This window comes from Alternaria metachromatica (assembly GCF_023757995.1).
Source record: "Alternaria metachromatica strain BMP 0045 chromosome Unknown scaffold_2, whole genome shotgun sequence".
Taxonomy (NCBI): Eukaryota; Fungi; Ascomycota; class Dothideomycetes; order Pleosporales; family Pleosporaceae; genus Alternaria; species Alternaria metachromatica.
In genome coordinates, this window is record NW_026055493.1 from 1367699 (window position 1) to 1388448 (window position 20750).

The 20750-nt window shown below is 53.6% G+C and overlaps 7 protein-coding genes across 7 annotated transcripts; 3 read left to right on the forward strand and 4 right to left on the reverse strand.

Annotated features, from left to right (window-relative positions):
• Nucleotides 1-127: 127 nt before the first annotated feature.
• J4E83_001283 (uncharacterized protein) lies at nucleotides 128-1314 on the reverse strand (the record flags this gene model as incomplete). The annotated part of the gene is made up of 2 exons (XM_049328240.1): nucleotides 128-944; nucleotides 1001-1314. 2 exons carry the CDS (start codon nucleotides 1312-1314, stop codon nucleotides 128-130), a joined length of 1131 nt encoding a protein of 376 aa, XP_049192758.1.
• An 898-nt stretch (nucleotides 1315-2212) lies between these two features.
• Nucleotides 2213-5045, reverse strand: J4E83_001284 (uncharacterized protein; the record flags this gene model as incomplete). The annotated part of the gene is made up of 3 exons (XM_049328241.1): nucleotides 2213-3694; nucleotides 3744-4451; nucleotides 4500-5045. 3 exons carry the CDS (start codon nucleotides 5043-5045, stop codon nucleotides 2213-2215), a joined length of 2736 nt encoding a protein of 911 aa, XP_049192759.1.
• A 941-nt stretch (nucleotides 5046-5986) lies between these two features.
• J4E83_001285 (uncharacterized protein) lies at nucleotides 5987-8209 on the reverse strand (the record flags this gene model as incomplete). The annotated part of the gene is made up of 2 exons (XM_049328242.1): nucleotides 5987-7732; nucleotides 7853-8209. 2 exons carry the CDS (start codon nucleotides 8207-8209, stop codon nucleotides 5987-5989), a joined length of 2103 nt encoding a protein of 700 aa, XP_049192760.1.
• Nucleotides 8210-10835: 2626 nt separating this feature from the next.
• On the forward strand, nucleotides 10836-13753 carry J4E83_001286 (uncharacterized protein; the record flags this gene model as incomplete). Its single annotated transcript, XM_049328243.1, has 3 exons — nucleotides 10836-13256; nucleotides 13304-13627; nucleotides 13679-13753. The coding sequence occupies 3 exons, from the start codon at nucleotides 10836-10838 to the stop codon at nucleotides 13751-13753; spliced, it is 2820 nt and encodes a 939-aa protein (XP_049192761.1).
• A 941-nt stretch (nucleotides 13754-14694) lies between these two features.
• On the forward strand, nucleotides 14695-15897 carry J4E83_001287 (uncharacterized protein; the record flags this gene model as incomplete). Its single annotated transcript, XM_049328244.1, has 1 exon — nucleotides 14695-15897. The coding sequence occupies one exon, from the start codon at nucleotides 14695-14697 to the stop codon at nucleotides 15895-15897; it is 1203 nt and encodes a 400-aa protein (XP_049192762.1).
• An 825-nt stretch (nucleotides 15898-16722) lies between these two features.
• J4E83_001288 (uncharacterized protein) lies at nucleotides 16723-17907 on the forward strand (the record flags this gene model as incomplete). Its single annotated transcript, XM_049328245.1, has 1 exon — nucleotides 16723-17907. One exon carries the CDS (start codon nucleotides 16723-16725, stop codon nucleotides 17905-17907), a length of 1185 nt encoding a protein of 394 aa, XP_049192763.1.
• Nucleotides 17908-19726: 1819 nt separating this feature from the next.
• On the reverse strand, nucleotides 19727-20701 carry J4E83_001289 (uncharacterized protein; the record flags this gene model as incomplete). Its single annotated transcript, XM_049328246.1, has 3 exons — nucleotides 19727-19975; nucleotides 20038-20468; nucleotides 20527-20701. The coding sequence occupies 3 exons, from the start codon at nucleotides 20699-20701 to the stop codon at nucleotides 19727-19729; spliced, it is 855 nt and encodes a 284-aa protein (XP_049192764.1).
• Between the last annotated feature and the right edge of the window lie 49 nt (nucleotides 20702-20750).

The window sequence follows — 20750 nt, forward strand, 5'->3', positions numbered from 1 at the left end:
TATATGTCAGTCTGAGAGTGTGAAGAGGACTGTCAAGGACGATTCGATGTGATCAGGAGATGAAATCAGTACATATGCATCAAAGATCGACAAAAAGAACACGAAATGCAGACACATCTACAATCCATCACTCCCGCTTCAACCACGCCAAATTCACAGCACTCAAACACCCCTCCTCCCCCTTCTCCAACCACCCCAACAAATTCTCCATACCCAACCTCTCAAACCCAACATGACTCTCGACACTCGCACCCGCCGTATGACTCAACACCATAACATTAGTCCTCTGCACCAACCTCTCATTCACATGGGGCTCATTAGCATGAACATCCAGCCCCGCCGCCGAAACAATCCCATCATCCAACGCCGTATTAAGCGCGTCCTCATCCACCAACTTCCCCCTCGCAATATTCACAAGCCTCGCCCCCTTCTTAAACTGCGCGAATTCCTTCGTCGAAAGCAGCGTATCCCCCGAGAACGGCGTAGCAAGTAGCACGCAATCCGACGTCGACAGCAACTCCTCCAGGCTCGCACACCACCTCGCCCCAATTTCCTTCTCCCTCTCTTCCATCCTCACAACATCGTAATAAGCAATCTTCATGTCAAAAGCGCGGCTAGCTTTCTCCGCGACACGCATACCGATGCGACCCAGCCCCACAATACCGAGCGTGCTGCCATTGGGATTATGCGTCACGGCCGCGATGTTCTGGTTCGCGTTGCGGAATTGGTCTGGGTCGCACGATCGCGCTGCGAGGAAGGACCAGGTGATTGCGCGGTAGCAGGACAGGATTAGTACGATGGCGGCGTCGGCGACGGACTCGGTGCATGCGGATGCGCTGTTGCAGTATATGGTTCCTGCGTGTGAGGCGAGGTACTGCGTGTTTACCCAGTCGAAGCCTGCGCCGGCTGAGGCGTAGATCTTGCAGGAGGAGGGGAGGAGGTCGCTTGGGGGAGGGTTAGTGCGTGGGGTTAGGAGGGGAGGGGATGGTGGTGGACTTACATGAGTTCTTCATCCCAGTTCCCCATTTCGCCGCCTGTGTTCCAGAAGGGTCGGTACATGCCTACGAAATCACCCCACTTCTTCTCTTTGAGCGCTTCTTTGAATTCCTCTCTACCCATTGAGTACGTTCTTATGATGTTGAATCTGTTGTTCAGCTCCGCGTACAAGTCATGGTTCCACCGGATATCGTCGCCGAGATGGAGTATGATTGGCTTTGACGCAGATGAAGCGTTTGATGTTAAAGGCGAGGTTTCGTATGGCGTTGCAGGCGCAGGCAGCCCAGAGTCTTGGGGTGTTGGCGTTACAGATGACATGATTTATCGTCGAATGTATAAATGCTCAGATGCGATGAATATGCGAGTAGAAAGACAGTATGAAAGCAAACTTATATGGAGGGCCGAAGTGCAGAGAGTGAGATGAAGCTGCCGCCGAGTTCGCTGGCCTTCGAAGCAGTTTCCCGTCGCTCTCAAGACCCTAAAAGTGATGTAAACCCGAGAACCAGACACTCGGGTACACTTGCTTAATATCGCAGCCTTCTATATCTCTTTCTTTCCGACTGCTTACTCGCAGGTCTCCTAGTGTCCACTGCAAACCAGATGAAGAAGCGACAGGCAGAGTTTTCAAAGACGCTGTGATGTTTTCAACAATAGAAAACTTCATAAACGAAATGATGTTGTATTACACAAGCACATATAGCGCACGTAACGTGGCGTGCATGAAAGAGGACGTGGGGCAACAAGCCGCTGGCAAGCGGTGAAGATAAGGTTATCGATACCAAGAGCTGCACTACGCAATCAGAGCCTCCACGTGGTATATCTATGCGCCTTATCCCTGTCGCATTCTTACGTGTTTACCGACCAGCATCACCGGTGTGTATATGCTGACATCAGGGTGTTGTACTAGTTAGCTTTATCCCACCATGCTATCTGAGAATCAAGGAAATGTAGTTGGTTGGTGGAATGGTTAAAAATACATTTCGAGTTTATCGAGCACAAGGTATAGTTGCAATGCGGAAGTAGTTCCTGGATCTTCTATTCGCTGTATACGGCGAAGGAAAGGTGCTTAGGAAATACACATCTAGTACAAGGTATGACAAACCGCCCTGTTCGTTCGCTTGCTCATGTAGGACGGAGTAGAGCTCTTTCCCTATTAAACGCCGATATCTACGCCCGTCATAGCTTCGTGGAACACATTACTGTTTGAAACACTACCTCAGAACCAGTTTACTAAAGCAGTACTAGCCGGATTCGACGGGTTGCCTCCATGACCATATTGAGTAACCATGTCGTCCCAGAGCGTCCAGTCCATGTCACCGTTGTCCATCATAACGGCGTCGTCAACCTGCTGCTGCTGCTGCCCGTTGCCGCCCATGAGCATGCCATTCAAAGCAGTGTTGCCGGTGTTGTCGATGCTGAAATCCATGTTGGTGGTTGGAAGCATGCCGTCGCCAAACGTAGGATAGCCATTCGCCGCTGTTGGTGGACGCGCGCCATGTGTGCCGTATGGATGTATTGAAGTGGTGGTGTTCGAGCGAGGAGGTTGCGAAGTCGTTGACGGGTCAGCAAAGTTTGGAAAGTCTACGGTTGTGCCGTCGTAGACTCCGCCGGCACCCATGACGTCGTTGATAACATTGTCAAGGCCGAATTCAAACAAGTCGCCGAACTCCTTTCCAGGGCTGCTATTGCTGTGACCTCGTGTGCCGTTTGCTGGTCCATTCGGTAATTGTCGTTGCCCACTCATGCCGTCTCCATTCTGCAGCGGGCTGTTCCGCGATTTGGCTTGCGTAGGGCTGTTCGGCCAACTTCCAAGTTCAGTGCTAGGCATGTCTCCCAACTTCGGTGCAGCAGGTCGCAGCATGCTGTCCAGAATGTCGGCGTCTTGTTGTGATGTGTTCACTCCTGACTGGTTCATCTGACTCTGCGCAGATGGCATCTGGAACGAGAATGGGCTGTTACCAAACTGCCCGCTTCGAATAGCCAAGCTAGCCCGCTCAAGAGCCAACTCTCGCTCTCGCGCAGCCCTTGCTTTCGTGAGCAATTTTCTGAGCGGTTTCCACAGAGTTCCTTGCTGGCCTTTGCGGAGTGGCGAAGCGTCGTTGAGCGGGAACCACCAACGGCCCGCTGTGGCTTCTAGGGCCCTCCATGCGCGCTCTACGGCTTCGCCTTTGGTGCGGACGCATAGCTCAGAAAGCAGAAAGGCGATGGCGTGCCATTGCACATACGTGCGGAAGAGCCAGCCCCATTTCATAGTTCGCGCTTCGGTCTCGAGCAGCATGGAGTACTCCACGTTCTCAAGCGAGGTAATGAAGAGCTTGTCCTTGGTTTCTTGAGGCAACGTCGCACCCCCATCTTTTCGCTGATATGGATGGTATACTATCAGCCACATCTTGCTCATGATGAGCCTGGAAATTGTCGCCGTAACCCAACAAATCGGAATAGTCATGTCGCAGTTCTTGAGGTATTTGTTTTCCATGGCCTGGTGGCACTCTGTTATCCACTTCTCCTTCTGCTCGATCGTCATGCCAGCGAAGTACTCGGTGCACCTAGCGGGTCCCGGAGGTATGTATGCGATGCGGCGCATGATGTGAGCGATTTCGAACCGGAGGAGGCAGAAGGTCATGTCTGTGAAGCCCTGTCGCTCTTCGGGGAACTCGGTCATGTCGGGGTGTATATCTGTGTCGTTCACATTGAGGGGCTGCGAGGTATTAGCATCTATGTGTGGGACTTGAGCCAAAAAGACTTACCATCTTGGTGTCAAACTGAGCTTCCACAATGGTGGGATCGCAGCCATGGTCTTCGGAGGATCGCGCGTCGAGAATACAAATCTGCCACCAAAGTCGCCTTCGCATCTCGATCTCGAATGGTGGTAGACCGAAGTGGCTGCCATCTCGGTGTATTCCGAGCGTCTGCGCGATGCGTACAACCAGACCAGTCAGCGTCCAGATCTTGCGCGCGTCATCGTTGCGCCGCATCAAGACGAGGAAGATGACAAACGACTGCAGTATAATAACCTCGTCGCAGTAAAGGAAGTTTGCCCTCGCCAAGGCCTGTTCCAGTCCGAATCGATATCGATTCAGCAGTGTAGCTCTGTCTTCTCCCCATCTTTCCAGACAGGTTTCCGTGGTGGAGCTTGTTACGGCGCCGTAGTATACGGCAAACAGAAGCGTTTCCAGCCCTTTGCTTACTTTATCGGGATGTGCGAAGGCGTCGAAGACGGTAGGCTCGAAGGTGGGAATGTGCAAGACCTTGACTAAGGACTCGACGTTCTCCTTGTAGACTTCCCAGAACTGGCGCGCTTGTGGCTCGGGAGGATGCAGCGCGTGCATATCGACGTTGGAGGAATTGTAGCTGAAGATGAAGCCCTGGTGCGAGGACATGTTGGACGATTCGGGCGAGTGTGCGTCATCGTCGTCGTCCTCTTCCTCTATGAGGATCGCCTTTAGATCTTCGACCTGGGATGTATCAGCGTAGTTACTGTTTAGTCAGCTCTTCGTACATACCTCGTTGTTCAGGGAAGCCCAGAAGGAGTTGTTGATATAGCGACTCCGGCCATTCTCAACCACCAGCCGTCCGAAGCGGCTCTCGAGACCCTCGACGCTGTTGTCTGTCGCGACCTTTGCGCCATGCTGTTTGGCAGGCCACTTTACGCCGCTGTTCCCGTTGGGGCATCCCTCTTCGCTCGTGCTGCTGTGTCGCTCCTTCTCACGGTCGGCGGCTTCCTGCTCGTGGCCCTCCACCTGGGCATTCAGGCTGGTGACGACGCCCTCCAAGCGCCGCAGCCTCTCCAGCAACTCGGCATCTGGTGGTTTCCTGCTCTTGCGCGGCGCACGTCCAGGTCCGGGGAAGATGCAGTCGATTTTGGCGCGTAGACAGTTGGAACACGGGTTCTTTTTGTCGCATTTGACTTTGCGCCTGCGGCAGGTTACGCACGACCGGGGGTTTGGCGTCGGCCCAGCACCACCACCGGGTGAGGGGCCGCTGATGCTGCCGCTTGGCCTGTGTGTGCCATTGGGCGGACTCTGGCTCTGCTGCGTATTGTCCGACATTGTACGAGAGGTGGATGACACTGGGAATAGTCTCCTCTCTCACCCAGACGTCTTCTCACTCTTGACACTCGCACCTCCGTGTGGCTTGACTCTTGCGGCGAGACCCTGGTCGATTGTCGGTGCTGACCCAACTTCACTCTCCGACCACCGTTTACGAACCCAGTACGAAGCGGAACATTCCCGGTGGGGCATGCAGTCTCTGGCGAATCAAACTATGGCGCATCAACGCCCGAGCAGATCAGGCTGGTCGACCATGAAAGATTGGGAAAGAGACGGAAAGTCGATTGGTTGACTTGCAAACCTGCGGATGAAGCAGCGCACATTATGCCTTACGCCCGACTAAAACCGACGCAACGTCATTCACGGCTGGGACTGAGCATCTGATAACCAACAGCAGTCCTGTCAGGCGGCCCGTTGCAGTCAGATTACTACAAACCCCATATGCCTAAAGTGCTCTCTGAGTCATTCCAGTCAGGCCACCCGTGTGCAGCACATCGTTCGCGACTTAGTCCAAGTTGGAACTCAATCGACACATCACCGTAGAACTATGTCGGGGCCCACGGAGACCTGCCAATGCATCAAGCAGAAAAGTCGAAACAACACGTCACAAGGTAATTTGGAACAGGATCAGGGTTCACGATGTGCTACCAATGTAAGTCTGTCCGCGTCCCGTGGACTGCGAGGAATCGGTCAAAAAGTCGGAGCTACCAATCATCTCCGCAAGTCCGCCTTAATCCGACTTGCATGCGTCCAAGAACTTTTCCGAGAACAGACATGGCATATCCGTACAGAGTGTTGCCTAGCATAGATTATCCAAGTGCTCGTGATGGGTATCGCGAAAAGCGTATCCTCCCTCGACTCCAATATTTTCCTAAACGCCTTGTAGATAGGCCGTGATCAAAAGGTTGCATCCCATTCTAGCACAGCGAAAGTATCCAGCCCTACCTCCGCTCACCGCGGCCTCCGATATTCTTCTCCTTCTTGCGCCTACTGTTCTCGACGGAGAGACGCGCCTTTTCCTCTGCCTCTTCCTCCATCTCCCGATCGATCGCTTCTCTGACACGCATGAGCTCTTCCAAGGGTATGCCTTTAGTATCCACCACCACACTAGGTGCGCCCTCCAAGTATCTCAAGTTTTCTAGCGCTTGCTCGACTAGCTTGTGCAGCTTGGCCTGCGAGTTCAGGTTGTCGTGTCGCTTTGTGTTGTGCAGATCAGGGTATAGAACACCATCGCCGTTCTCAGCTCCTTTGAAAGCTTGGAGGTAGGGAACATGGGCGGGTAGCTCGTTGTGGAGTGTCGCGCCTACACAAACGGAAGTTTCGTGGCACCATGTTCGTGCGACATTGCGAGGTGTATAGCCACCACCGCCGATGATAAGTAGAGGGCGACCGTAGGCTTTTACCGTCTCGACACAGTAGCCATGCGCTTTGATGTTGAGATTGAAGCGACCGAGCCGGTCGCCACCAAGAGAGTCGGCTCCCGACTGGAGAACAATAGCTTGTGGATTATACTTGTCAATCACGGCGCCTGTGACTGTCTTGAACAGCCATTTGTACTGATCATCGTCGATGCCATCATCGATGGGGATATTCAGACTGTGAGCTTTGCCGGGATTCCTGGGGTCTATAGGACCGGTCTCGTCAATGTTTCCCGTACCTGGGAAGAATGGGTAGCCGTGTTTGTCAATGCCGTATTTGTGGTACGAGAGTGTGAAGACACGATCTGTAGACTCAAACGCTTGCTCGACACCGTCGCCGTGATGAACGTCAATATCAATGTATAGGACGCGTTGATTCCGCGAAAGAAGCGTTTGTATCGCAATGACGATGTCGTTGACGTAGCAAAACCCAGAAGCGAGATTCTTCTTCGCATGATGTAAACCTCCGGACCAATTAATGGCGATATTGGATTGATTGTTGATAAGGTTGTATGCGGCGCTCATCGTAGCTCCAGTGTAGAGCGATACGTAGTTCCAAAGTCCATCGAACACCGGACAGTCGTTTGATTCACCACCGAAGCCATATGTTATGTACTGTGGATCTTCAGGCTGCGCGTTTTGAGGTGTGATCATGCTGAGATAGTCTAGATATTCGCGGTCATGGAATATAGCAAGATCATCCTTGCTCGCTGGTTTCGGTTCGAATAAGTCCATAGTATACTCTAGACCATACGCAAGAACAAGTTGTTTCGTCAGCGTCAAACGCCATGGCTTCATTGGATGTGAGCTGCCAAAGTGATGGTACTCGACGTGTGGGTTGTAGTGGAAGGACACGTTCCAGCCCTTCGGTCTTTCAAGGCCATGTTCCTCGGCTTCACGAGCAATTACTTCTCTTTTCTCGGCATCAGTGAGCACCTTGAAATCCTGGTAGTTGGCGACCCAAGGATCTTCGGGAGAGAGGTACTCCTGCACGATGTTGCTGGGACCGCTGGGCGGCGCATAGTCGGTGACCCGCATATCGCGAAAGATGTGTGAAGAGTCGTGAGATCCCTCCAGAAAGTCCTCGCTAATGGAGCGTGTCTTTGGCGCACCTTCGTAGATCCAGCGATTTACCTCGTCTTTGGTGCTAACGAAAGTATTGATAAAGGAGTGGGGTCTCAGTTCCTCTTCCCGGCTGTTGTTCCAGCGTGCTAAAGTATCAGGGTCAGGTGCGGGGGGCGGAGCTCGATTGTCCTCTGCCGCAAGGTACTGCGCTTGTTAGTATATCTGCGAGAACACTGGAGCTTGGACGGGTCTCGAAACTGGCGAACACGATGTTCCGTAGCGAAAGTGTGCTGGGGGTCTCTGGATACGACACTGCACGCGTACCTTTGGTTTTTGTGGAGGCCGTTTCTGGGCAGATTGCGAGGGCTCCTTCTTAAGGCTGTAGTTTACTCTAGCTGTGCGACGTGTGTACGGATTTGGCTTCTGCCACTGTGGTCCGTTGAGAAGTGTAGCGAGCTTCGGGTCCACACTCGTACCAGTGAACTCGTGGCTATATGGCAGGTGGCCCTGGTCTTCAGTTAAGTCGTCCCCTCGGCTGGAGTTGTCAGCGTCGTCGGAACCAGGCTCGTTCGTGGTAGATGAGACGGGCTCGTATTCGCTGCCGTCGTCTGATTGGGTGTGATAGCGCTGCATCTTGCCGAACACGTAATCTAGCCTCTTTGTCAGCGGCTGTTCCTGCATGCCCGACGCGTTACAACACGACTCCGATAGTCTGTCGCAACAGCTAAACTCACGATATAATCCGGTCGAGACGCGAGAAGAGGTTAAGAACTGGGATTTGAGTGCGACCAAAGTAGGAGTCTGCGGAAAGGTTTTTGCGCTTCGTCATTTCCTTCATTGCGACACGGCTCCTTCACTTGTAAAGCCATCAGCGCTCATCGATTTCCATCAAACTCGCAGGTGCAACGGAGAATACAGCGCTTGATCTTTCTGTCCGCCGTTCCGAGCTTGCTATCACCCGCGTCCTGGCTGCGCGCGGCATATCTCGTCACGAACATCGCCACACGCGTCGATACGCCAGGCCATCCAGCCTACCTGAAATCTCAACATGGCTATCGCAGAGGATGCGGCAACAGTGCTCGAGCAGTTCATACATGATGGTAACTTTGATCAGAGCATTGTGCGCGACTTCGCAACTAACAAGTAGCAGTTGCAAACCTTCCAGCAGAGATTACGCATCTCTACGAAGAAGTGCAGGCCAAGGACAACCAAATCCAAGAACTGAAGTCTGGCATACAGCAACGCGACGGCAGCATACAAAAATTCATCAAACTCAATGGCAGCCTAGTCGAGAACCCAAAAGAGGCTGGATATTCGAAAACCATCATGGCAAACTATGAGAAGGCACAGATCCTGCAAGAGGAGAAGATAGGGCTTGTCGACAAGGCTGCTGCGCTGGTTTGTCATTCGTAACGAGTTTTGTTACATCTACTTACAATACCAGCTCGACCGTCACGTAAAGCGACTCGATATCAAATTACGAGACCTGCAAAACGATGGTTCAATACCTACTGACCCGGAGATGCCATCACTTTTGAGGAACTCTCCAGGTAACCTCGTGCCACCAGCGTCGCAGTCAAATACAGGGTCCAACACACCGCTGCTTCCTGTGTCCGGCAACGGCGGTGGTGCTCCAAACCTTGCCCAGGCAGCTGCTATCGCACGACTTACTAATGCGACGAACGTAGGCCTAAACTCCAGGATGAATCCATCACTGCAGAGCATGCAAACACAGGCGCTGCTAAATCAGCAACGACTCACAAACCAGCAGAGTGCCATACAGGCGAACGCGCGACAGGAGCGTGAACTCTCGGCAGGAAGCGACAGCAAGCGTCGCCGACCGACAGGAAGCATTGGCCCTCTCCCTGCAGCATCTTCAAACCTGGGCCGGCAAGGGTCTATAGGGCCCGGGACCCCGAAACCGTCCACACCTGGATCGCGCGCAGGCAGCGTAGGACCCCGGCCGCAGAAGAATGCACTCACGGTGAAAAAGGCGAAACCACAGCAACCGCTGCGCAAGGCGGCCCTTACCGCCAAGTCTGGGGTCAACAAGAAACGCCGCAAGGGCGGGTCACGAGCATCGCCATCGACGACGGCGGACGATGAGAGCGTGGCAAGTGAAGCGGGCACCGAAGACGAAGATATGTCAGGCATGGGGGGCGGCGATGCAGAGGAAGATGAATCGGATGACACCAAGTACTGCACATGCCAGCGCGTTAGCTTCGGCGATATGGTGGCCTGCGATAACGACAATTGTCGGTATCAGTGGTTCCACTGGGAGTGTGTGGGCATCAAGGAAGAGCCATTGGGGGATTGGCTCTGTCCAGAATGCCGGAACCAAGCGCCTTCGAAGATCAAGAGAGCTCGTTAGGGACGGTTCGGAGTAGATCGAGGGTCGGCGGTTGACACGTGACTGAGATGCGCACGTGCTGTGGCTTGGCAAGGGTGCACTTGCTCTATAGCGAGCGGGAGAGGCGTCGGCTGGGAACAGCCACCAGCGAGACGCGTGGCATCATATGTTCTATTTCTACATTGTAGTCTGTATATGATAGACTGTTCTATACCCCATCAATTTGCGTACTCGCTGTACGAAATTAGTTCAGTCTCCACAGTGTTGGCCCATGATCGCCGGGCCAGACCCGACGGCCGGGATGGCCATGGCAATCTCTTCGTAAAACGCGGACCTCTATCACGACGTTCATGGTACCGCTGCCTGCCATAAGACTGGCAGGACAGGACTCCCAGGGCAGGCTGAATGCGACATTCACTATTACCAGGTCCCGCTATAAACACCACAGGGAGCGTCGACGGCTTCAGTGTTGAGCGCCCTTGCCATGCCGCCCGCCTGGCTGCTAGTTAGCGCCTAAATGCCCCAGCCAAGGCCGCGCGAAAGGGGCAGCATCACCGACATTGGACAACAGCAGCGGGCAGCCTCATAAGTGTCAATGGCCCCGGCTGCTGGGTTCCTGCATACTCGTAGTAATATTCTGGTTCTGATTGTCGCTCTCTTCGCACCGCACCTCGGCCTCTTTGACTAGACCGCTGGCGTGCATTCCACTCTCTTGGCTGGCTGACGTGCTGCGCTGCTTTGTTTGCATTCGCTCCTTCACCGCATCGCATTTCGGAACATTGCCGAACGCCCGTCGACTCCTACCACGCCTAGGGTTTCACCAGCAGCCCTCGCCGCCCGCCACGCTCTCTGCTTTTGCAAACCTTCGCTCCCATCTGAAGCCCACTAACACGCCCCGATACGGATACGATCCCTGTGACAGCGGCAACCCGCGGGGTGAAACGCGACGCAACCACGATGAATGCCATGAACACCCGCAATGGCGCCCTATCGCCCCTCTCCACCGACAGCCAAGAGTGGTCGCCCATCAACGGCTACCGGAACATTGGCGGCGACAATCCGTACTCGCCGACCATCCCTCCCAACACATACGGGCCCAGCAACCCCGATGGCGGCATGCTCAATGGTATGCGCCCTGGCACCGGCAATGGCAACCCCTCGCCGCCCAGCTCAGTAGGCCGATCGAGCGACGGTACGGGCCTGTACGCCTCCAGCATCAGTGAAAACACGCGGCCCATGATAGACCCTAGGAAAATGCAAGCGCTAGAGGAGACCATGTCGGAACATTTTAGAGTGCTCAAGGCCTACTTGGGGCCGTATCTCAATGACGAGAAGGGCAACCCGCGCCCGAGCCGGGCCAAGGACAAGCTGACCCGCCTGTCTGCTGTGCAGTTCCAGGAGCTCAGCACCGACGTATATGATGAGTCGATACGCAGAGAGCAGGACCGCAAGCGGGGAGGCCCAGGTGCGCCTGGCAACGACACCCCCAAATACCTCCTACCCAAGAACAACTTCCACCCAAAACGGAATCAGGCGAGACAAAAGCTCTCCACGCTGCCTCTCGAGCGCTTCCGTCAACTCGCGACCGACGTCTTTTACGAACTCGAGCGCAGATTCCCGCGCTTCACCGGCGGCGACATCCCCCCACGATCCTCGAGCCCCAACGGCAGCATCGCGAGTCGCATAAGTAACAGAGGGCCTCCGAGCAGAGGTGGCACACCGAATAGCATGGGCGGACGACCTCCGCCAGGGCCAGGCTATCGGGGACCTCCAATGGGCGGACCCATGGGCGGACCCCAAGGAGGGCCCCCAGGTCCACCAGGCGGGCTGCGGCCCGGTTCAAATGGGTCGGGCGGCTCGTTCGGGCGGCCACTGCCGAAGACGTTCCAGTCAAACACGATTGTGCCGAACAAAGGAACCCTGGTCGAAGATGACGATGACAGCGGAGCAGATGATGACGATGCATTTAATCTGGAAGGCGCTGCTGCCAGGCGGCAAACGAACAAGAGCGCGAAGAGTATGAGCATGGCGCAGGAAAAGATGACCGCAGATCTGCAAAACCAAGTGGCTGAGTTGCAGGAGAAGATTGGCTCGTTGGAAACCACCATACGGAACAAGGACGACGAACTGCAGCGACTTCAAGATACCGACAAGACACGCGACGGTGCCTCGGCTTCCGAGCGTGCCGAGTGGGACCAACTTCGGAGTACGCTTGAACAAAAGGTCCAACAGGCTGAGAATCTCAACTCTTCACTTCGTTCCGAGATAGATAGATTGCGCAACGAAAACGAAGACGTCGAGAGCAGCCTCCGTGCACAGATCGCAGATCTCCAGTCTCGAGCATCTCAGCAAGCGCATGACAACGGAGACGGTGAATGGCGACAGCGATGTGAGGAGCTTGAACGGGAGTTGGGTGAACAACAGCAGGTCGCCGAAGAAGTACGGAGAGACGCAGCCATGTTCTTGCAGGAGATGAAAGAACTTTCTGCCCGCAGCGATGCCGCGGCCGAAAAGGAAGAGCAGATGGCGAATCAAGTGACATCACTCGAGGCGGAGCTCAAAGACTGGAAATCGAGATATGCCAAGGCAAAGACACAATTGCGAAACCTCAAGGCATCTTCTATGGGCTTACAACAGCTCATGTCCCTGAACCAAACCAACATCACCCGCGATGCTGCCTTTACGACGCCAGACGGATTGGTCAAGGATGTTCACATCACCAAGTTCCAGTTGAGCATAGATGAACTGCTACAGACTGCGAGAAGAGCAAACTCAGAGCAGACTCTCGAGAGTATGCGCCATGTCGTCAAGTGTGTACGAGCCATTACGGGCGACATTGACAGCACTTCTCTGTCACAAGTCCAGTCTCCCACCAGCAGTGTGAGCGGCGACCTCTTCGCAAGCCCTGAGAAGCAGCAAGCAAAGCTCAAGTCTCGTGTCAGCGCTACGGCCAACAACCTCATCACTGCTACCAAGAACCACACGGCATCTGGCGGACTGTCACCAGTCAGTCTTTTGGACGCTGCAGCTAGTCACTTGTCAACAGCTGTTGTCGAGCTAGTCAAACACGTCAAAGTACGACCCACACCAGAAGACGAGCTTGAGGCAGACGATGAGGAAGCTGATAGGCCGATGCCACTAAAGCCGGCTGGACACAACAACTACAGTGCGTACTCGCCGAGCAACACCAACGACAATACCAACAGCAGCGGTGCGACCTCGGCATACGGTCACCAGCGTAGTGGTAGCAGCAAAGGCGGCAGCAGTGATACTACCAGGTACAGCACCTACAGCTCTCCCTACAGCGGATACGACGGGCAAAGCGGAGCCATGAATGGTGCTAATGGCGCAGGCGATAGCGGTATGCTCGATTTCAAGGTACATTCCAACCAATACCAGTAGTCGACCTCTACTAACGTTGGCAGAACTACCTTGAAGATCAGACCGCACTCCTCGTCCAGAGCATACAGCCGCTTGTCAATCTCATCCGCTCGAACCCTGATTCTACGCCCGGTGACGAGCAACAAATTTACGAGTACATCCAGGACATCTCGCAAGCAGTCGACGACACTGGTAATAAGACCTATGATGCTGTAAACCAGCTTTCCAACCCTGCGTTGAAAAAGCACGCACTTCCCGTAGTAGAGGTGCTCGATGAATGCAGACAGAGTATGCGTGCTGTCGACATCAACGGTGGAGGTCGCGACAGGATTCCGCCACTTGCATTCAAGACTGCTAGAGCTCTCAAGGTAAGCGCTTCAACAGCAACCGTGAAGTTCAACATACTAATGGTAGCACAGGAGCTCGTACTGCGCGTAGACCGCATCGAGTCTGGCGAACTTACTGTCGACCAGACGCTCAAGACAGAGCTATAGTGTGAAACACCGACGCACACTCATTCAACGTATAACGCCATCACACTATATACCTTCAACGCAACTTATTTATTGGACTCGAACTTGCCGTTCCCGGTCATCTTGGATCTGGCACGGCGTTTACGGTGCTTTTCTTTCACAATGCCTTACGACATGCGCGCCGATCTCTGCTTTCTTGACTAAAGTCGTTGGCAATGCTGGATACCCAGTCTTCGACTCAAGGGCAGGACACCAGAGCATGTAAAGATTTGGACTCTTTACAGGAAACATTATTAGTGTTTATTGCGGCGGTGACGGATACATGGGCTTCTGCCGGGCTCTAATGTGGTCATGACTTTCGGGCATGCGCTCCAGCCACCTTGGATAATCGGACTATTTTGGCTGAGTTATGAGGTACTATGATCATGGACGGACTGTTGTATAGTAATGTAGCCGGGCTAGGAAGAACCTTTAGGTAACAGTATAATCACAACACAGTCAAGGATGCTGAACACCCTTCCATACCGATGGTGCCTGCAAAAACGTGGCAACCAGACCTGTGGCTTGCACCTTCCCCCACTTCACTGCCACATTGGACCCTGTTTACCCCTCGGCAATAATTGCCAACTTTTCCGCATCACACCTCCACAGCCTTTCGGTCCGTCCCCATACGCACCTGCTTAAGGTGAAGCAGTCCGGCTATTTAGTACTGGACCAAGAAAATGAGTGTACGCGATGACGTCATCATACAGCTGTTACGCGCGTGCGCCTTGGAGCAGAGGTCACATGGGCACAGCCACCGCTGATAGTGCAGTCAACGATCTAGATTTGCTACAGTAGCTGGTACCTTTACTCCATCCGAGAACGCATCAATTTTTCTCACGTATTGTGTGGCCCTTCCGAACGATACCCATTAGCCGCTGAAGTCTGGGACGGGAGCAAAAGGGAAGAGCCACGACAACATGGCGCAACAACTGCAGCCAGCATGGCCTGCACAAAGACCGCAATACCACGACTCGATCCTCACCATCACTAGTAGCAGCTGTGCGGATCCGTACGTACTCTGGGACAAAGGCACGTACTACATGACCTTCACCTGTGGCGGCCACATCGAGATCTGGTCCGCGGACTCACTCTTCGACTTTGAGAAGAAATGCAAGAAGAACGTGATCTGGCGTCCTCCTCCAGACCAGCCCTACTCCGCCGACCTGTGGGCACCTGAACTTCATTCCATCCACGGCCGCTGGTATGTCTACTTCGCGGCCGACGACCCAAAGCACGGCAACAAGTCGCATCGCATGTTTGTCCTAGCAGGACCACCCTCAGAAGAAGACCCTCTGGAGCCAAGTAAATGGAATTTCTTCGGCCGGCTAGGCGGTCTGCCCGAAGAGCAATGGGCAATCGACGGTACAGTCGTCACACTAGGCGGCTCCATGCTCTTCGTCTACTCAGGCTGGCCCCTCGGTACGCACGCTGACGAGTCGCGTCAAGAAATCTTCATCATCGAAATGGTCTCGCCGACAGAATGTACAGGCCACCCCATTCGCATCAGCACGCCAGACCTACAATTCGAGTTCTCAGGCACCAGCGGCATAAACGAGGGCCCGCAGTTTCTGTGCTCACCAGACGGCCGCTGGATGGGTCTTGTGTACAGTTGCGCGGGAAGCTGGACACACGAGTACAAAATGAACATTCTGTACTACACCGGTGGCCACCCGCTTGACCCGCACTCCTGGGCTAAATCTAACAAACCCCTTCTCAAAGCCGCTCGCGATGACTCTCCGCCTTATGGTCCAGGTCACGGCAACTTCGTCCTAGTCAACGGGCCCGGCGGCCCAGAGGTCTGGGGCTGCTTCCACGCCACCGATGCGAAGACTGGATGGGAAGGTCGTAAAGCCCGCATTATGCGCGTGGGATGGGGTCAAGGAGGTCCATTCATGGGCTCGGGCGAGTGTGGGAGATGTTGCGGTGAGGTTGAGCATTTCATCCAAGGTTGCCCTGGTGGTACTTGTGGCGGTCAGGGCCATTGTGGTGGGGAGGGCGGTGCTGGTGGGGGATTCATGCAGCCGGGACATCAGGGCGGGAATTCGACGGATGATATTAAGAGGGAAGTTAAGAATTTGATCAAGGGTGGGAAGGGGCTTGTTAGTAAGTTTCTCAAGTAGGGACATGGGACGAGGATGAGTGGAGATGGCACGGTGTGATGGTGTTGAGGCGTATGGGGATCTGCGGTTCTCCTCGTGCTCACGGACTTGGGATGTAGTAGTATTATGCAGATTGAAAAGTGGTTTTCAGTGTCTAGAGTGATCAAACGATGCTTGTGTGAAACCTGAAGAAGCTGGTGTTCCCGTGCCAGAAAATGACATACATGCCATCAGTACCTAGATGATCACTTTTCACTTGCGCTCAATCAAAATTTGATTATCTATATGCAGCCATGCATCCAATTGATGCCAATTGCGGGACGACTTCGACTCCGCTTCCGCAGCTTGTGGACGTGCGGAGCATTTCTGGGTAGTGGAGCTGGGAGTACCACCGAAGCCGCCGCACAAGGAACCACGGAATGCCGCTAAGAGAGAGCTGGCGTCGGCCGAGGAGTGGTCCGACTACAGCGGCAGCAGGATGCGGCAACTCTAAGACTACGCTTAGATGTAGCGCAACGCAGTTACTTGGGCGCTTTCATACCACGTCTAATCTCGTCGTCCTTGTTAGTCCGCGTTCCGAGATCGGAACACGAACGTTCCGCAGCCGATGGCTATACGCTGTACGGCGGACCGAGTGGGTTCATCCCCGTCAGGTTGGGGAGACGATGCCATTGTGAACTTCAGAAAGTACAAGTACTGCTCGTCTGGTTACAGAAATGCATCATTCACAGTTCGAGCATCTGATCTACGAGTAAACTTATACTACGTCTTCACAACCATCATCAGCAAGATACAGCCGCATCACGATATACCAGCCAAGCCTACTCTTTACCCCCTCCCATCACCATGGCCAAAGTCCAAGGAACATGCGACCCTCGCTTCGCCAAAGTCAAGTCCGTCTTCCAATCCTACCTCGACTCGGGAGAAGAGCTGGGCGCCTCCATCTGCGTCAATCTCGACGGGAAAGAAGTCGTTGATCTCTGGGGCGGCTACGCAGATGAAGCCCGAACACGGCCATGGGAGAAGGACACTATAACATGTATTTGGTCTTCTAGCAAGACTATCTGCGCGCTGGCGGCACTCGTGTGCATCGACCGGGGTCTTCTGGATCCGAACGAGAAGGTGTGCAAGTACTGGCCTGAATTCGCCGCGAATGGGAAAGAAGGTGTGGAAGTTCGCCACTTTCTTTCGCATGCGAGTGGATTGAGTGGGTGGGAGGAGACCGTTACGATCGAGGATGTGTGCGATGTGGAAAAGAGTACGAAGTTGTTGGAGCAACAGGCGCCATGGTGGGAACCCGGTACCGCGAGCGGCTACCACGGACTCACAATGGGCCATCTCCTCGGCGAGTTGATCCGTCGGGTAACCGGGAAGCCGATGCAAGAGTTCATCGCTGAGGAACTCTCTCGTCCACTTGCGGCGGACTTCCAACTTGGTGTCCCGGAGAAGGAGTGGCACAGAGTCGCCGATATTATTCCCCCACCACAACACCAAGAGAATATGGAGGGCATGGCCCTTGACACAAAAAGCCTCATGTTCAAATCTATGGGCATAAACCCCGGCATGGATGCTGACTGGGCCAACCAACCAGTCTGGAGGGGTTCAGTTGTTGGTGCGGCGAACGGATACAGTAATGCGCGCGCTCTCGTTCGTCTCATGTCCGTCATCTCCTTGGGAAACCCTTCTTTTCTCTCTGGCAAGACTCTTGATCAGATTTTCTCGACGCAGCAACATGCCGAGAAGGACCTTGTTATCCCGATGAATGTCCGCCTTGGACTGGGATTTGGGCTGCCAGCTGAAGGAAGCATAATGGCCGATCTGCCACTGGGACGGGCGGCGACTTGGGGTGGTTGGGGCGGAAGCCGGGTTATCGCTGACGCGGATAGAAAGATGACGTTTGGATATGTTATGAACAAGATGGATGCAGCCGGGTTGGGGCAGACGAATGAGAATGGCAAGGGTGGTATGGGCAATCCGAGAACGTCGAAGTTTATCGCAACGGTTTACGAGGCGTTGGGTATCGTGGCTTGAGAACGCATCTCTCGATCTAGTGGATGTCGATGCCTTGCTTCTCGGAGCTTTGCCGCTGTTGCTGTTGATTGACCACTTGTTTTGGCCATTCCATCCATTCGGCCCAGTAGGATCCTAGAAAGTCATCTACTACACCTACTATGCTCGTGCCGCAACCTGCCGTCCACCAACCTGTGTGAAGCTGTTCTAACAGTGCGCCAAAGTAAGCAAAGATGAGTAAAGCTAATGGCTGCCGTTGTTGCTGCAACTTGAAGTATTCTTTCGGTACTAAAGATAACCAAACGAACGGCTGTTTCAATAGCGACAAAAGCCGTGAGTTAGTAAAAGTGTCAGGCAGACCTGGAGAGCAAGATTTAGCAACTTACAGCAGACCAACTACCGTTATATCCCCATTCCTCCTGTTGATATTCCCAGGTTTTCCGGAAATGAAGGACCCATGCACTCATCTTCCTCAACAGATACAGCGTCTCGTCGTATATTGCCTTATTTCCATCGTCAGCCCACGTTTGCTTGATGCGCACCACGTGCTGATCATCCGGTCCCGGCTGCTTGTCGGGATCCATATCATCCCAGTCCTTTAGATGGAGAGTTGATCGTAAAGGGCCCTCTTTGAGATGTTCGTAGATAGGGCCTATCACAGCCTGAATACCGCGCACAAGAGGTATCCATTCTGCACCCAAAATACGCGATGTCCGTATTGATAGGCTATCGTTGGCACTGTCGTTATCTTGCTGTTTGTCCGCGTTGGCATCTGAAAGTTTGGAAAAGGTACAGAAAGCGTAGAAGAACATTAGCGTTGAAGTAGCAAAGAGTGCTTCAGCGTTGTGCGGGCCAATCGTGTCGATATCTGCTCTAAAGCCGCTGAGAGCGACGGTGTGATGATGCGCTGCGATGTGGAGATTTGCGCGTCTGTCGTCAGGATTGAGATACGCAACGTGTAAAGCGGAGAGACTGATGAGACAGTGCATCATATATGCATGTTTGTATGCTATTTCTGGGAAGACCACCTGCCACAGCTGGGTGACTGCCGGCACGCCGGGTAGTATGGAAAGACTGGTAGCCATTGTCCAGTGATGCAATAGGGACATATCTTTCAGAGAGAATGAGGGGATGATCTGGGTTTCCGAACATGGTGTGCTCGCTGCGAAAGGGTCGTTCTGAGGGGACGCTAGCTGGAATGCGTTCGGAGTTGCCGGTGTTTGAGCACGAGAAGACGCGTGTTCAATCGAACTTTTGGCGCGCACGGGAATGTATTCTGGGTATACACAGGCAACCTCATGCCTCACGCAATGCGAACATCGCGGTTTTGCTTCGTCGCACTATCGCGCGTCAGAACGTAGGTTGTAGTACGACGTGCTTCGTACCTTGATCCGGCGGCGTTTGCACGTGGCACAGCCCGTCCGCGATTTCGAGTGCGCTTTTCTTTTCAGGGCCATTGGAATTGGCCAATTGCATCAAGGGATTGATATGATAGGCGAGGAAAAAGTAGTAGAGAGGCTTTGCGGACAACAGCAACGCGAACGAGAAACGAAGAACGAGATACGAGGAAGCTAGAAACGGGTTGGTGCTAACCCGATGTGTGAACCTCGGCCCACTCGGCGAGCGAAACTTTCCATCCCGGCGACTTCCCCTAAACACCACAACAGCAGATTGAAGATGTACGCACTGATGTCTATCAAAAATTCAATGCGATTTCTAGATACACAAGGTCGTCATAGCCGCAGGACAACTAAACGCCGTAATCATGCCACGCCAAACCCAAACGCGATACCAACGCCCGTAACATCATCTAAACTACAATGAGACAGCAACATTTCCTTTACGCCCTCTCATACAATCCAATAATCTCACTATCCAACTTCTTCACCGCCCGGTGGTTCGTTCCGAACACGTCATCCGCGCGTACAAAATGGAACAAGACCTGCACCAAGAACATAGGCAGCGTATCGAAAACATACATGTACACCTCATGCGAAGCCAGATACCCACTATGACCCTGTCCAAACTCGATGACACGGAAGATGCAGCGAGCGATGATGACAACAGCCGCGATGGCAAGGAGTTTGTACTGCCATGAATTAGTACATCGTTCGTCGACGAAGGAGATGAGAAGAAGGAAAAGCAACTTACCAAAGTCGGCCACGCATACTTTCCATACTTCGGCACCGTATACCTCTCAGGCGCACTCCTCATCCTGAAATAGAATATGGCACTGACCACGACAAAGAAGCCGAAAAACGCCAACTGCACAAACAGTCCCAACAGCATAATCTTCTGTCCCATATCCGCCATGTCAGCCTGTGCCATCATGCCGCCACCGCCAGATTGCATGAGAAATGCAACGACATCGCCGCAGACGAAGATTTTGGTTACCAACGTAGGTCGGATAACGGAAGCGTGTTCGGCGTTTACGAAGACGACGAGGCGGCCGTAGATCATGTAGATTGTTGCGGCGTAGAGCGAGGGCGGGAGGATGATGAAGAGGGATTGCATGATGTAGGGCATGAGTTCGGAGGGGGATTGCGCAGAGAGGTAGCGGGCTGCGTAGCCGATTGTCATCACTGGTTGAAGATTGTTAGCGGGGTGGGCTGTTAAAGGACGAGAGAAGGAGAGACGTACTTATTGATCCGATTACAAAAGCTGTATAGAACCATGCGCGGCCTCGGATCATTTGGAAAAGGTGGTAGATTGTGCTTAGGCCGAAGAGAACAGCAAAGAGGATGGCGCCGACCTTGCTGGGCTCGTAGGGGAAGAGAGCGTATGCCTCTGTGTCTGTTGACGTGTCGCCTGCCATTGTGATGCTTTGGGGATAAAGTTTGGCTGAAGATGCCTAAGAAGGTTGA